This window comes from Podarcis muralis, chromosome 5 (genome assembly GCF_964188315.1).
Source record: "Podarcis muralis chromosome 5, rPodMur119.hap1.1, whole genome shotgun sequence".
Lineage (NCBI taxonomy): Eukaryota > Metazoa > Chordata > Lepidosauria > Squamata > Lacertidae > Podarcis > Podarcis muralis.
Genome location: NC_135659.1, coordinates 25,648,221 through 25,663,246, shown reverse-complemented (window position 1 = coordinate 25,663,246; position 15,026 = coordinate 25,648,221). Strand labels below are relative to the sequence as shown.

Below are 15,026 nucleotides of genomic sequence, written 5' to 3'. Positions count from 1 at the left end.
CTAGGCTGCGATCCTGCCATATTTGCACGGTGATCCTTTAAGGTGCCAAAATACTGGCTCCCAGTTTAGGATTCCATGTATGCGAGTTGGGGCAGAGGGAAGAAATGCCTGTCCCCCATTTTTTGAACTGCTGAAGGAGCTATTCATATACAGTGGTACCTCGGGATGTGAATGGGATCAGTTCCGGAGCCCCGTTCGCATCCTGAATAGAACATAAGACGCGACGGCACATGGCGCGGGTCACGTTTTGCTGCTTCTGCGCATGCGCGTGATGCCATTTTGAGTGTTTGCGCATGCGCGAGCGATGAAACCCAGAAGTAATGCGCTCCGTTACTTCCGGGTTACTGTGGAGCGCAACCCGAAAGCGCTCAACCAGAAGCACATTCTACCCGAGGTATGACTGTAGACTATTCACATAGCTGTACCAGCTCCTGCCAACCTAGCAATCTGAAAGCATGCCAGGGCAAGTAGATAAATAGGTTCCACTGCGGCGGGAAGGTAATCGGTGGTTCCGTGCACTGCTCTGGTTTCTGTCACTGTGTTCCGTTGCACCAGAAGCGGTTTAGTCATGCCGGCCACATGACCCAGAAAGCTGTCTGTGGACAAACACCCACTCCCTTGGCCTGAAAGCGAGATGAGCGCCACAACCCCATAGTGGCCTTTGACTGGACTTAAACGTCCAAGGGTCCTTTACCTTTTAGTGCTCTGCTTCACTTTGGAGGGGTGAGGCGGGTTGCAATTAGCTGATTAAGAAGCAACTAGGTGGGCTGGAGAGAGAGGAGAGATGCTGCAAAGCTGAGGCCAGAGAGACACATTTAGTTCTGTGCCGGTCTTTGGGACTCCCCTGGTATCAGGGGGAGCAAGATCAGTTGGGGTGTCAGTGCAGTCCTATGCTCACATTATATACATATATGTGTGCGTGTGTAACTTAAGCCATACTGTATAGCCTAAAGACATCATCATCATTATTAATCGCTCACATGACGTGGTGCACACACACCATTTGAATGGCAATACCCCTCAACTTTTTGGGGGCGTTGGCTGTCCCATTCAAATATTTTATTGGGGGGCTGAAGACCACTAGGAGTTGGCTCCTCTGTGATGGGGGCATACAGGGCTAAAGACGTATTGTGTGCTGTTTTATATTCTGTTGGAAGCTGCCCAGAGTGGCAACCCAGTCAGATGGGTGGGGTACAAGTATAATAATAATAATAATAATAATAATAATAATAATATCAACAACAATTCCTCTTCACCCAGACCTTGGTCTAACTAAGCAGTCTATGGCCTTCTTTAAAGCTCTGTGTTGGAGGGTCATTGCTTCATTTATGTATTTTTGTAGTGTTTTTGTTTTTACTGTAAACTGCCTTCTGATCCTCGAGCAAAGGGCGGTATATAAATCTAATTAATAATTATTATTATACATGGCAGGGAACTAATAGAATACTAATAATGGAAAGGTCTCTTGTAAAGAAGCAGGCAAAACAATGGAACACAGTGTTATAATAATAATAATAGTTATGAGTTTGGGGCAGGTTGGAGAACTTTTTGTTGTTGTTGTTGTTATTGTTGTTGTTGTTGTTATTATTATTATTATTATTACTGTATTTCCAGGCCCTGATTAAACTCCAGCCTGCCTCTCCCACAGAGCGAGAAGCCCCGCCCCCTCTCCTCCCGCTCTCCGCCCCACGTGACGCAACTCGGCCTCCGCTCCTACCGCGCAGGCTCCGTAGCGGCGCCTCGGTCCGGTTGTGCCGGAAGTCTTCCTTGGCGGAAGGGGCCGGCTGCTGGGCTCACCTGGCAGAGAAGCGAGCGCGAAGGGGCCGGGAGGGGGGCGCCTGCCAGCCAGCCAGCCAAGCCAAGCCCGCCCGCCCGCCCAGCCCCGCTTCGCCGAGCCAGGCCAGGCCTCGGGTCCCGCTCCCCCTCCGCCCGGCCCGCGCGCGGCCCGCCACCCTGGAAGATGCTGCCTTTGTCCATCAAGGACGACGAGTACAAGCCGCCCAGGCTCAACCTGCTCCGAAAGCTCTCGGGCTGGTTCAGGTGAGGAGCGCGAGGCCGAGGGAAGAAGCAGCCCCGACACGCGTCCACACGCGTGTGCGTGGGAACGCGGTCGGAGGCGAGCCCAGCATGAGGGCTTGGCAGCATGGAGGCTGCCTCGGGGAAGGAGCGAGGCTTTGCGCTGTGTGAGGAGGAGGAGGCTTTGCTTTGGCAGGCCTTCTTGTCCGGGATGTGACCCCCCTCTTGGGGGGGGGTCGGGAGGTGGAGATACAGGTGGATGGGGGGGCTTGTAACTGACGCTGGGGGGGGGCGCTCCCAGCCAGCCAGTCTGGTACGGACGTGGGTGGGGGGTGACCACAGCTGGAAGGCACCCCCAGGGCCATCTAGTCCAACCCCTGCAGTGCAGGACTATTTTGCCCAAAGTGGGGCTCTCGAACCCAGGACCCTGGGCTTAAGAGTCTCCTGCTCTATGGACTGAGCTGTCCCAGAGTACCAGCTTCTCTTCTTCCCTTGAGAGAGGCGAGACCCCGGCCAGCATCGCTTCTTGGCTAACTCTCTTTTTCACCCCCATGCTCTCCTCCTCCTCCTCCTCTAAGTGCACCCTGTTTCCTGCCCGCCCTTTAGGTCGATCCTGTCGGACAAGACGTCAAGAAATCTCTTCTTTTTCCTCTGCCTCAACCTCTCCTTTGCCTTCGTGGAGCTGCTGTATGGCATCTGGAGCAACAGGTACCGGGAAGGGAGGGAGGATGCGGGAGAGGCGGTGCCTGTTCAGCTCCGCTGCTACTGCTGCCACGTCTCCCTCTGGCTGGTGCTGAGGAAGCACCAGCGCCGGGTGTGTGATGATGGCTGAGAGTGTCATTGGCCCTGGGAAAAGAGGGTGTGTGTTGGACTATCTCATTCATTCCTCCTCCTTGGAAGGCTGAGCTGCCAATGTTTGTTTTATGGGAAGCGGTCTTTTTGGTACACGTTGTTTTAAGAGCAGGTTTTAAACTTCGGGAAGAAAAGAAGGCAGGGAGGGTTTCAAGATGAGGAGGTGACTATACTAGGGGTGGGGAAATAAATGTTTTGGAGCCCTTCTACCTTTTTGGCTGGGTTGAAGGTTTTTGTTGGAGGGACTGCTTGCTTAACCGTTGCCTCTGAGTACATGATCTGCTAGATTTGGTACTCCTGAGGAGTTATGCAGTGTACACTGTGTAGAACGGTTGCTATAGTAAGATCAGGGAGAAAATGCTGCAGGATAAGAAAACCTTAACTGGTCAGGTCCTGTAGATTAGAAGTTGCCAAAGGCAAAATGTCAACATGCCGTTCCTTGAGCTCATGAAGGCGTAACTTCTGCAGCTGCAATGATGCTGCGGGGATTGATATCTAGTCCTTTATTTTTCTCTGGCAAAATTTGGGAAAGTTGTTGATAGTTTATGGCACTTGTATTCTCTTGTGGAAGCCATATAATCAATCCCTTATTTCTTAAGAAGCTGTGTCCTTGTATCCTGTACAGTGGTACCTTGGGTTACATACGCTTTAGGATATATACACTTCAGGTTACAGACTCCGCTAACCCAGAAATAGTACCTCGGGTTCAGGATGAGAACAGAAATTGTGCTCCAGTGGTGCGGCAGCAGCAGGAGGCCCCATTAGCTAAAGTGGTGCTTCGGGTTAAGAACAGTTTCAGGTTAGGAACGGATCTGTGGAACGAATTAAGTATGTAACTAGAGGTACCACTGTAGTGACCAAATGGATGATGCCAGTAGCTCATCAAAGCAAATCAAGTACACTAGACTAAGAGCTGGTTCACACATGGCTTTCCCCCTTCTGTAGACAGAGAGAGCACTATAAGAAACCCCTGACAGATAATTTGGGAAGTTATGGCAGCTTCTGAACCTGTCAATATATTGCAGAATAAATACAAATATCATACTTTGCACATACTGCTATATACGTGTTAAGAAACACATGTATGTAGGAGGAGGTGTTAGTGCTACGGGCAACTGGGGAATGGGCAAACAAAAAGCCTTTGAAAGAATTTCCTGCATTTTACCAGTACTGTAGAGAGAGAACGAAGTATCGATACAACTTATTCAATATTTATTTGTTTGGGCTGCTTTTAAAAGTTTTATATGCATGAATAGGTGCCCTTTAGAAATGTATTGGTGGTAAAGTTATTTGCAGTTCAGAGCCTGCCTGGGGAGAGCATTTCACAAGCAGGGTACAATGGCAGAAAAGACATTTCCCTGGTCACTCACTGCCTCCCTCCACAAGGCAGGGGAAGGTCCTCTGAGAATGATTTAAAATCTTTGGGAGCTTCATAAGAATGCATTCTGCTAGTGTTTCTGAACAACTGATGAATGCTATGTACTTCAGATGCTTTTATGGAGTAATGCTAATATAAATACAGCTTAAGTTAGAGGAAGCTTAACATCACTTAAGAAAACGACTCACTCCAGGCAGGCCTGTTTTGAAAGCTATGCTTCCAAATTTAGGATAAACTACCATAGGAGTAATTATTTTCCTGAGGTGAGTAATAGTTTTTACTTGCCAAATTGCTTCAGATGCCATGTGAGACACAGGCTTACATTCCTGGGTGGGCTGGTAACAATTTTTATGGAGTTGGTTCCCTTTTGTATTTATTTCTTAGGCTGATCCGAACCTACCTTCACTGATAAATCAGAGAATATGGTTGTTTCAACACGCAGATTAATAACAAGGAAAATAACCATTGGAGCTGAACTTGCAAATTCTTTTGAGCCTGCTTGTTTCTGGTGTTGAAGCAAACCAGTCAACAGGGACTTGTTGAACTGCTAGAAAAATGAAGCTTTTCCAAGCAGTGACAGTTGTGGATATTAGCACAGGGAATCTATATCTGGAGATCTACCAGATCATATATTACAATCTGTATGACTGGATCCCCAGGAACAAACAGTATTTACCTCATTGGACTGTGTGAACCAGTCCTCTTAAAAAAGATTCAATGTAGGATTTATTTTTAGCTACATCAAAGGTAAAAAACCCCCAACAGTTGCAGGTAATTATGAACATATTTTGGCAGAAAACTGATTCATTACTATAACCCAGTATCATTATAGCTATGTAGATGGGCTAGGCAATTTCTCACCAGTGGATTGTAATAACAAGTGACTGTAAAGCTCTCATTAACATTCCTGATTGGAATTTCAAATTAATCCTGCCTTTTGCCACCTGCCCTAGACTTGCCATTAAATGTGCTTGATCAGGAAATAATTTGCCATGAATCAGTGAACACATACATTTTCGAACTCCTCCAGGTGTTTAGGAATGGCTAGGTGAGGCTGTTGCCTTGCCTCTATTGTGGGCAAAGTGTTGGTGGCTATGTTACACTCTCTGATTTCATCTGAATGTCTTATCCTGGATAGACTACAAATATTTTGTCCAGGATTTTTCTTTTGGTCATAGTACACTTAATTCCTTCCTCTGGCTAATAAATTAATCATCTTGTAGTTCATTGTACTGAATTTTCCCAATGCTTTGTGCATAAGATCTATTAATTAGTCTCACTTCTTAATAGGTTCTGATGGGATAGAGTTTTTGAATGAACTAGATACCATGTAAATGTGTATTAGCAAGAAAACAATATTTTAAGTAAAAACTCCAAAGGAACACTGGCTTTTGAGCAATCCTTGCGCACAGTGGAGTTGCTAATGGAACTGACCTTGAAGCATTCAAATGTGCTATAACTTCTGGTACCTAACCAAATGTTTTCTTTGTTTTTCCAGTTTAGGTCTAATATCAGATTCTTTTCACATGTTCTTTGACTGCACTGCTCTGTTAGCTGGACTGGCAGCGTCAGTAATTTCAAAGTGGAGATCAAATGATGCCTTTTCTTATGGGTAAGTAGAAAAAAACATAGATGTTCTAAGAAACCTATATATTGCTTCTAATGCCTGATGATAATAGATGACAGAATGTCAGCATATTCTAATCAAACTAAACAGGGCAGTGTTGCGTTTAGGAATTGTACTGAAGTGGGCTGGTGCAATTAGGCTGTAAATATTTCTGTTGTGCCTATTGTTCTACTTTTTGGTAGGAGGGCCAAGTCTCAGACACTTGAGAACTTTTCGCCTTTAATGTTAATGAAAATATGTCTCAAATTAATGTCAGACTGTTTAGCTGTTGGTTCGCGTACACTTTCCCACTCTCAGGGACATGTGCAAGCTTCCAGAAATCCGAAGCTCTCTCTGCTTAGGGAACACAATGAATGTTTAGTATGGATACAAGTTGCCTTGAAAATCTGACTGGTGCTGTGTTGCTCCCAAGGCTTTCTATGGTTTGCACCTGTGTTAGTTCTTGGCTTCCTGATTGTGGTTTGTTTGGGAAAGTGCTGGCTTGGATGCAATGCTAAGACCGAAGCCTCCTTTCTGTGCTTGGTGAAGGGAAGAGTGAGGTCAGAGTGCTTGGTCTTTGTGCACCACCTAATCTTTCTAACTATGGCTTTGCATTCTGCGCCCATGAGACCTTTGTGTCATGATGCCTGAAGGACCTCTTCAGTTTCATGCTTCGCACATGTGCGTCATGTTTGCTGGCTCATGGTAACTAATTGATTTGTATCAGTAGCTGTCTGGCAGGCCACATCGGGCCCAATATCATCTTTTTGGCTTCCCTGAACATGGCTCAAATCCTTCTGAGGACCAAAACAGATGCTCACATCTTTGATAAACACACATGTCAGTTTGGCTATACAGTGGTACCTCGGGTTAAGTACAGTGGTACCTCGCAAGACGAATGCCTCGCAAGACGAAAAACTCGCAAGACGAAAGGGTTTTTGGTTTTTTGAGTTGCTTTGCAAGACGAATTTCCCTATGGGCTTGCTTCGCAAGACGAAAACGTCTTGCAGGTTTGTTTCCTTTTTCTTAAAACCGTTAATACAGTTGCGACTTGACTTCGAGGAGCAACTCATAGCACGCGGTGTGGTAGCCTTTTTTGAGGTTTTTGAAGACTTTGGTGATTTTTGAAGCTTTTCCAAAACTTTTCCGAAACCGTGCTTCGGAAGACGAAAAATTCGCAAGACAAAAAAACTCGCAGAACGAATTAATTTCGTCTTGCGAGGCACCACTGTACTTAATTCGTTCTGGAGGTCCATTCTTAACCTGAAACTGTTCTTAACCTGAAGCACCACTTTAGCTAATGGGGCCTCCTGCTGCTGCTGCGCCGCTGGAGCACGATTTTTGTTCTCATCCTGAAGCAAAGTTCTTAACCTGAGGTAATATATCTGGGTTAGCGGAGTCTGTAACCTGAAGCGTATGTAACCTGAAGCGTATGTAACCTGAAGCGTATGTAACCCGAGGTACCACTGTAATGTTCATGTGGGGTCCACTTCTATTGCTCAGTCAAGCATGCAGAGGCCTACAGCAAAACCCACCCCAACGGTGCCCCCCACTAGTTTAATTTCCTCCTCCTAACTCAGCTCTGATAATGAAAGTGAGCTGATTTGGGGGGTGGGGGAAAAGGCAACTCTTCAGACAGCAGAGCATGAGGAGGTAAGTTGGCTTTACTGCTATCCCCCATGCTCTCAATCTTACGATAAAGTTGACACACGTTCAAGTTAAACTGGCAAATACATTTTTAGCAAACACATGGCATATCTGGTTTTGGCCTCCGTAAGAAAGCAAAAAATGAACTTTCATACGCTGCCGGGAGCAACATCTGCCAAATGAGAAGCAGGGCCTGGTGTGCTGCTTTTGACCTGGCTAAGGGCTGCTTTCTGTGTGGGTTCATGCAAAGTGGTGCTTGCTGGCAAGAAGGAAGCTGAACGTTGCCTTGCTGCAGGAAATGGGGGACTGCACCCACTCTGGAGCAATTCTTCCACTACCTGGTGAGAGTTGTGCCTGCAGATCAGGTGAGCAGCAGCGCTTTTGGATCTTCTCACTCAGTAAACGGTGCCAGCTGGTTTGAAAGCAGTGTTCAAGGCTCTGTTTCTCATCCAGTGCGTCAGTGCTTCTCATTTTTGAAAACTTATTGTAGGGGCTTTTGTGATGATACAGTTCTGGTATGGAGTCTGTATACCTTATTTGCATTCTAGGAGCAAATAGTACACGGCGCTAGCTTCAATTCTTGAAGTTATTCTTTTTAAAAATATCACTTTATTCAGATTATTCGGCCACCATTTGTTACTGGGTATTTCAACTATGGGGAAAAAACCTAAGATTCAATAGTTGTGGAATTTGGGCTGATGCAGAGTGCTACTAAGATCTTTGTAAAAATCTTTCTAGGTATGTTCGAGCAGAGGTACTAGCTGGCTTTGTCAACGGTCTGTTTCTGATCTTCACAGCCTTCTTCATTTTCTCTGAAGGTGTCGAGGTATGTTATGAAGATGGCTATAAATCCTTCCTGATAAATAAACTGATTTGTGCAGTGCAGTCCTGTGGTTATTTACTTGGAAGTTGGTGCCAGAGACCTGGTTCGCATGACACTGTGAGCCTGCATCTAGTGACATTAAAGTCAATAGCACCAGTGCTGCCAGAGCAAAGAAATATGTGCAATAGTGCCTCCAAATGCAGGAAATTTATCCCCAAACCATCTTTTCACAAGATTTGAGACAGCCCAGTTTTAGCCCCATTATCATTAAATAGCAGGCACAAACCACAGCATTCTTCCATATCAGAGGACTAGGCTATGGGCAGCCAACACTTCTACTCTCAGAAAGACAAAATAGTGGTGCAATCCCCAGAAAGAATTAGGAGCGACGTAGCACAAGCGAGATATTCCAAGCAGCTTGTATCCATACTAAACATTCATGGCGGCTTCATCTGCTGACTTGATTCTTCAGTCTTTTCCCCCCAAACAAACTAGGTACCGTATTTTTCGCTCTATAAGAGGCACCAGACCACAAGAGGCACCTAGTTTTTGGAGGAGGAAAACAAGAAAAAAATATATTCTGAATCTCGGAAGCCAGAACAGCAAGAGGGATCGCTGTGCAGTGAAAGCAGCAATCCCTCTTGCTGTTCTGGCTTCTGCGATAGCTGTGTAGCCTGCATTCGCTCCATAAGACGCACACACATTTCCCCTTACTTTTTAGGAGGGAAAAAGTGAGTCTTATAGAGCAAAAAATACGGTAAATACGGCCAGGAGTAAGCCAAGACTTGCTCTTGACTTGTTTCTGGTTTAGTGCTTGTACAGTGGTGCCTCGCAAGACGAAATTAATTCGTTCCGCGAGTTTTGTCGTCTTGCGATTTTTTTCGTCTTGCGAAGCACAGTGTCTGGAAAGTTTTGGAAAAGCTTCAAAAATCACCAAAGTCTTCAAAAACCTCAAAAAAGGCTACCACACCGCGTTCTATGAGTTGCTCCTCGAAGTCAAGTCGCAACTGTATTAACGGTGTTAAGAAAAAGGAAACAAACTTGCAAGACGTTTCCGTCTTGCAAAGCAAGCCCATAGGGAAAATCGTCTTGCGAAGCAGCTCAAAAAACAAAAAACCCTTTCGTCTAGCGAGTTTTTTGTCTTGTGAGGCATTCGTCTTGCGAGGTACCACTGTAGTTGGTTGGAAACAAACCATGGCTAGAGTTCACCTGAGAAACCAGGCTCTGGGTTTTTTGTAATGTGTGCAGCATCCCTGGGGGATTAAAACAAGCCATGGTTCAACTTGACTGAGTGCTCTTTGGTGGAAGGGATCTAGCTGTGATGGCTATTCTCTGCGTCCGCAATACCAGTTGCTGGAAACCACTGGAGAATCCTCTTGTGCTTGGATCCTGTTTGTGGGTTTCCCACAGGGATCTGGTTGGTCACTGTGAGGACAGGACGCTGGCCTGATTCAGCAGGCTCTCCTGTGTGGATGCAGACGATGCTTCACAGAGCACTGATATGTAGGATACCCTGAGAATGTTTTATAAGTGGATGTTATAAATGACTTGCACTCAAACCTTCTGCTTCCCTGTTGCAGAGAGCCCTTGAACCTCCTGACGTGCATCATGAAAGACTTCTTCCAGTTTCTATACTCGGCTTCCTTGTAAACCTGATAGGAATTTTTGTGTTCCAACACGGAGGACACGGCCACTCTCATGGTTCTGGTAAGATGCTCAAACAATAATCTTACAGGCCTCTCCAAGCATCCCTTTTATTACGCATTCATGATGATTTGTGCTCATGATGTTATTGGGGCAGTCAGACACGACCCCACTTTCAATTTTGCTTGTGCCTGAAAAAGCTTTGGGTTGAACATACTTTTAAATTTCTACTCAGTGGATGTACTAGAACGTCCTCCTTAAATCCTGTAACTTTTTATACCTCAAATGTTCTGAGGTTAGTTTTTTGGGGGTGCAGGGAGGTTGGGATGTCCCATTTTTGCTGCCCTATAGTAATGCAATGATTTGTGGACGGTCCAGTATAAATCTACCACCAGCGCACTATTATTTCAACAGTGACATGCTGCAGAATGCACTTTCAACAAAACACCAATCTGGAGCGGCCTTTAATCCATCATTTTGTCTCCAGTTTCACTAGATGGCTCAGTACTGCGTTCTGTCGTACAGCAAAGTTCCAGTGAGATGTCTTGTACACTCATTATACAGCTGTGTTGTGCCTCTCATGCTGCAATATCAGCAACCACTGGTCACCCTTCACCAGCATCGTAAAAGCCTTGGAATACCTTTGATGTCCACTGGATTTTTCAGGAGAAAGAGAGAGTTGTTCCATAGCTTAGAGAGCCACTAGAAGGCCTTGCCTCCTTAGCACCAGCAAAACACCGCTGTAAAAAATGTCTTAAAATGACATTTTAAGAATCAGAACGTGCTTTGTTGTTTTTATTGGCCAATTCATTAAGTCCTATATAGTATGCTACTACAACTCACTGGTTTTCACTGCCGTCTATACTTAATATGTGAAATGAATTTTTAATATGCGGCACATAGTATTGCTTTAAATTTAGCAAGGAGCATATAAGCTGCTATCTGGAAATATGCAAATGATTGGAAATATCATGCATGGGGGAACTGTAGTGCTTAAATAGGCGATAGCTTGTGATGAAACTACTATTGTGTAGAAATATGAACTTTAGCTATGGCTTTGTTCTGAACTAGTGTAAAATAGAGCTATGTTTGGGCAGGTTCAGGCATGACTCTCCAAGCCATGGTTTATCAGCCTAAGATAGAGCTGTGTGCTTATGAGCCCTTGCAATCCTGGCTTTAGTGCATCTATCCTAGCTTTTTAAACCACAGTTCCCTTTGTTGTCTGAATTGGTTTATTGGCCTATGCTCTATGATAATTGCGTCTGAAACTGGGCCTTAGTCGATTGGCTAGATTTAGCAAGGGCACATTTTTAGTTGATCACAATAGTTTTGATCAATTAATTGTCTGAAATATAAGTCCTTATCGTATGTGCCACCTTAGAGGTATCCCCTCCTGGGACGAAAAATTAAAAAATGACAATACCTCTTCTGTGATTCATACATGCATCAACTGAGAAGAGATATAATACTTTTTTTTACCGTAAAGCTATTTTATAAGTTAATTTAAACATTTTGGAGCAACAAGTTTTCTGTTTTAACAATGGGGATTGGCGGCCATACAGATTTTCTGCCTCAAGTACCGAAACGTGTTTGGCCATTTCCGTCTTGTTTATTGAACAATCGAAAGAAGCTATTATTGCTTCATTGTTTTCAGACTTAAAATTGCAGCTACCTACAAGGACATTTGTTAAACCTAAGAAGGCTGCCCCTTCCTCATCACACAGGAATGACTTTACAGGGGCAACCCTGAGAAGTTAGTATTAGTTGTGACAATACACAGAAGCGTTCTAAGTCACTCCAACAAATTTCTTTTTGCAGGGCATGAACATAGCCATTCCCTGTTTAACGGAGCTCTAAGCCATGGGCACAGTCATGGAGGACACGGGCACAGCCATGATTCCAAGCATGGACATGGGCATGGGCATTCTCATGACCACAGCCATGGACATGGGGATTCGCAGAGTCAAGATTACTGCCATGGTAAGTGTATATGACCTAGCAGACTCACAGATACACACGCACATGTTGTGTCATCTTCATTGTGGAACCCTTGCATGGATGCGCTGCAAGATTCTTGACTTTTCTGGGCAGGAAGATAACATTGATTGTACAGTCGTACCTTGGAAATCCAATGGAATCCGTTCCGGAAGTCCCTTCGACTTCCAAAACCTTCGGAAACCAAAGTGTGGCTTCTGATTGGCTGCAGTAGGAAGCCACAGAATAAGAATAAGAATATAATAATAATTTATTCTTTATACCCCGCCCATCTGGCTGGGCCTCCCCAGCCACTCTGGGCGGCTCCCAAAAAAATATTAAAATACTGTAATACATCAAACATTAAAAGCTTCCCTAAGCAGGGCTGCCTTCAGATGTCTTCTAAAAGTCTGGTAGTTGTTGTTATCTTTGACATCTGGTGGGAGGGCGTTCCACAGGGCGGGTGCCACTACCGAGAAGGCCCTCTGCCTGGTTCCATGTAACTTGGCTTCTTGCAGTGAGGGAACCACCAGAAGGCCCTCGGTGCTGGACCTCAGTGTCCGGGTAGAACGATGGGGGTGGAGACGCTCCTTCAGATATACTGGACCGAGGCCGTTTAGGTCTTTAAAGGTCAGCACCAACACTTTGAATTGTGCTCGGAAACGTACTGGGAGCCAATGTAGGTCTTTCAAGACCGATGTTATATGGTCTCGGCGGCCGCTCCCAGTCACCAGTCTAGCTGCCACGTTCTGGATTAGTTGTAGTTTCCGAGTCACCTTCAAAGGTAGCCCCACGTAGAGCGCATTGCAGTAGTCCAAGCAGGAGATAACCAGAGCATGCACCACTCTGGCGAGGCAGTCCGCAAGCAGATAGGGTCTCAGCTTGTGTACCAGATGGAGCTGGTAAACAGCTGCCCTGGACACAGATTTGACCCGGCGGACGTTCAGCTTCCAAAAATAGTTCACAAACTGGAACACTCAATTCCGAGTTTGTGGCATTCGGGAGCCAAAACCTTTGAGAACTAAGCTGTTCAAAAACCAAGGTACAACATATGGAAACAGTTGAATGTTGCCTTCTGACCATTTAACACATTTTCTGCAGACTTTATATGTAAGGGATTGTAAGTATCCCATGTTGCTTGTGATATGTGCACATGATTATGTTTCTTGCTGTGTGTGCTCCCAAGGGAAATTGCTGTGAATAGAAACTATGTGCCATATGTATGTATTTATTTAAATTTTGATGTTATTTAATACAATACATGTGTATGCCACTCAGAGGTGCGTAGGTGTGCTCTTAATAGCACACAATGATCTCCCAGGGGAAACTCACCTGGAGCCATCATTATATATATATCTTTAGGCATCGGGCAAAAACTTTCCTCTGTAACCAGGCCTTTGGCCTTTAATTATCTGTGGTATGGGGTGTTTTTAATGTATTTCTTTTCCCTCTTGGTTTTAATGTATATATGTAGGGTTTTTATTGTCTGTCTGTCTGTTTGGTTTTAAGTCATTTTGGGCTGCTCTGGGCAAAATAAAGTGACTAACAAATTAATAAATAGTAATAATAAACAGCAGGGACGCGGGTGGCGCTGTGGGTAAAAGCCTCAGTGCCTAGGACTTGCCGATGGAAAGGTCGGCGGTTCGAATCCCCGCAGCGGGGTGTGCTCCCGTCGCTCGGTCCCAGCGCCTGCCAGCCTAGCAGTTCGAAAGCACCCCCGGGTGCAAGTAGATAAATAGGGACCGCTTACTAGCGGGAAGGTAAACGGCGTTTCCGTGTGCAGCTCTGGCTCACCAGATGCAGCTTGTCACGCTGGCCACGTGACCCGGAAGTGTCTGCGGACAGCGCTGGCTCCCGGCATATAGAGTGAGATGAGCGCACAACCCTAGAGTCTGGCAAGACTGGCCCGTACGGGCAGGGGTACCTTTACCTTTACTTTACCTTTAATAATAAACAGCACACAAGTGTATACTTACACGCAGAAGAAATCTTCTTTTATTCAAATGGATCCTTGCAAATCTGTATCTGAAACTGCTTGCTATCATTTGAAAAGAACAAACAAACACTGATTCAAATCCAGATTAAATGGGGACTGGCATCAGTTCTGTTTTAAGGCTCATGGCAACATTTTCATTAACTGCACTGAAGGTGAAGGGGGACAGTGACTCAGAGTCACTTTCTTGCCAACTTTCAGGGGGTGATCATGGGCCAGTAGACCTCTCTCACCCTCGCCTTCTTCATAGGTTGGCGGTGAGGATAAAATGTGTTGGAGTGGGGACAGCAACACAACCGTGTATGTTGCCTTGAGCTTGATGGAAGCGTAGGCTAATAACAGAATTGTTGATTGCATTTTTGACAGTTTAGGAAGGTTGTTGAAAAGGATCTTTTTTTAAAAAAATCATGCTGTGTAGATGTTGAGTAATTATTGTCTAGTATTCAGCCTCCCATTTTTATATTTTTTTGAACAGGTAATTAAAACGTCAGTGGCTTAGCTGCAGAATAATTTGGACTCCTGTAATATGAGATAATTCATGTCTGATTTCTAAGTGTTTGTTTTTAAGGCCTTAAACTTTACACGTTCTGGCCGTGTTTGACTTGCTTCTGGATTCTCAGCCTAATAGTAATCTGCACTTAGATACGACCCATTGTTTGGAAATCGTGACATTACGTCCCAAGTTGGCAGACAACAGAGCTTTCTATGGCTTGTGCCTGCGTTGTTAATTTGCTTCTTCCATCTTTCTCTTCTCCTGTCACCTCAAAACAGAACCTAACATGAAATCACTTGGAAAGTTTGGATTTTGGAGAATTCATTGATTTCCATCCTCCCTCTATACTTTCCCTTAAAAAAACATTCTAGGTTCAGTTTTTATTTTAATTAAAAAAAAAAATTCCAGTTCCATTTGATTAAGAAGGTGATGCTGTGTAAGCAGTTGCTGCAAATAATACGATCCCAGAAAGAGAACTTCAGTGCTGAACAGAAACTCGCATAACATTGAGAGGATAAATGCATTTTATCTTCCTGCTGTTTTACAGATAATCATCCCATTGAATTGGCTGCGGGATCCAGCAAACAGATTTTAGAAGGT

General features: G+C 44.9%; 1 protein-coding gene across 1 annotated transcript in view; it reads left to right on the top strand.

Moving 5' to 3' along the window:
• The first annotated feature begins 1,749 nt into the window (after positions 1–1,749).
• Positions 1,750–15,026, top strand: part of SLC30A7 (solute carrier family 30 member 7) — a 33,810-nt gene continuing 20,533 nt past the window's right edge. The window contains exons 1-7 of the mRNA XM_077928431.1: positions 1,750–2,040; positions 2,623–2,724; positions 5,745–5,858; positions 8,238–8,325; positions 9,903–10,029; positions 11,785–11,946; positions 14,974–15,024. Of these exons, the coding sequence (XP_077784557.1) occupies positions 1,961–2,040; positions 2,623–2,724; positions 5,745–5,858; positions 8,238–8,325; positions 9,903–10,029; positions 11,785–11,946; positions 14,974–15,024 (724 nt within the window). The 5' untranslated portion in view covers positions 1,750–1,960. The remainder of the gene's footprint in view (positions 2,041–2,622; positions 2,725–5,744; positions 5,859–8,237; positions 8,326–9,902; positions 10,030–11,784; positions 11,947–14,973; positions 15,025–15,026) is intronic.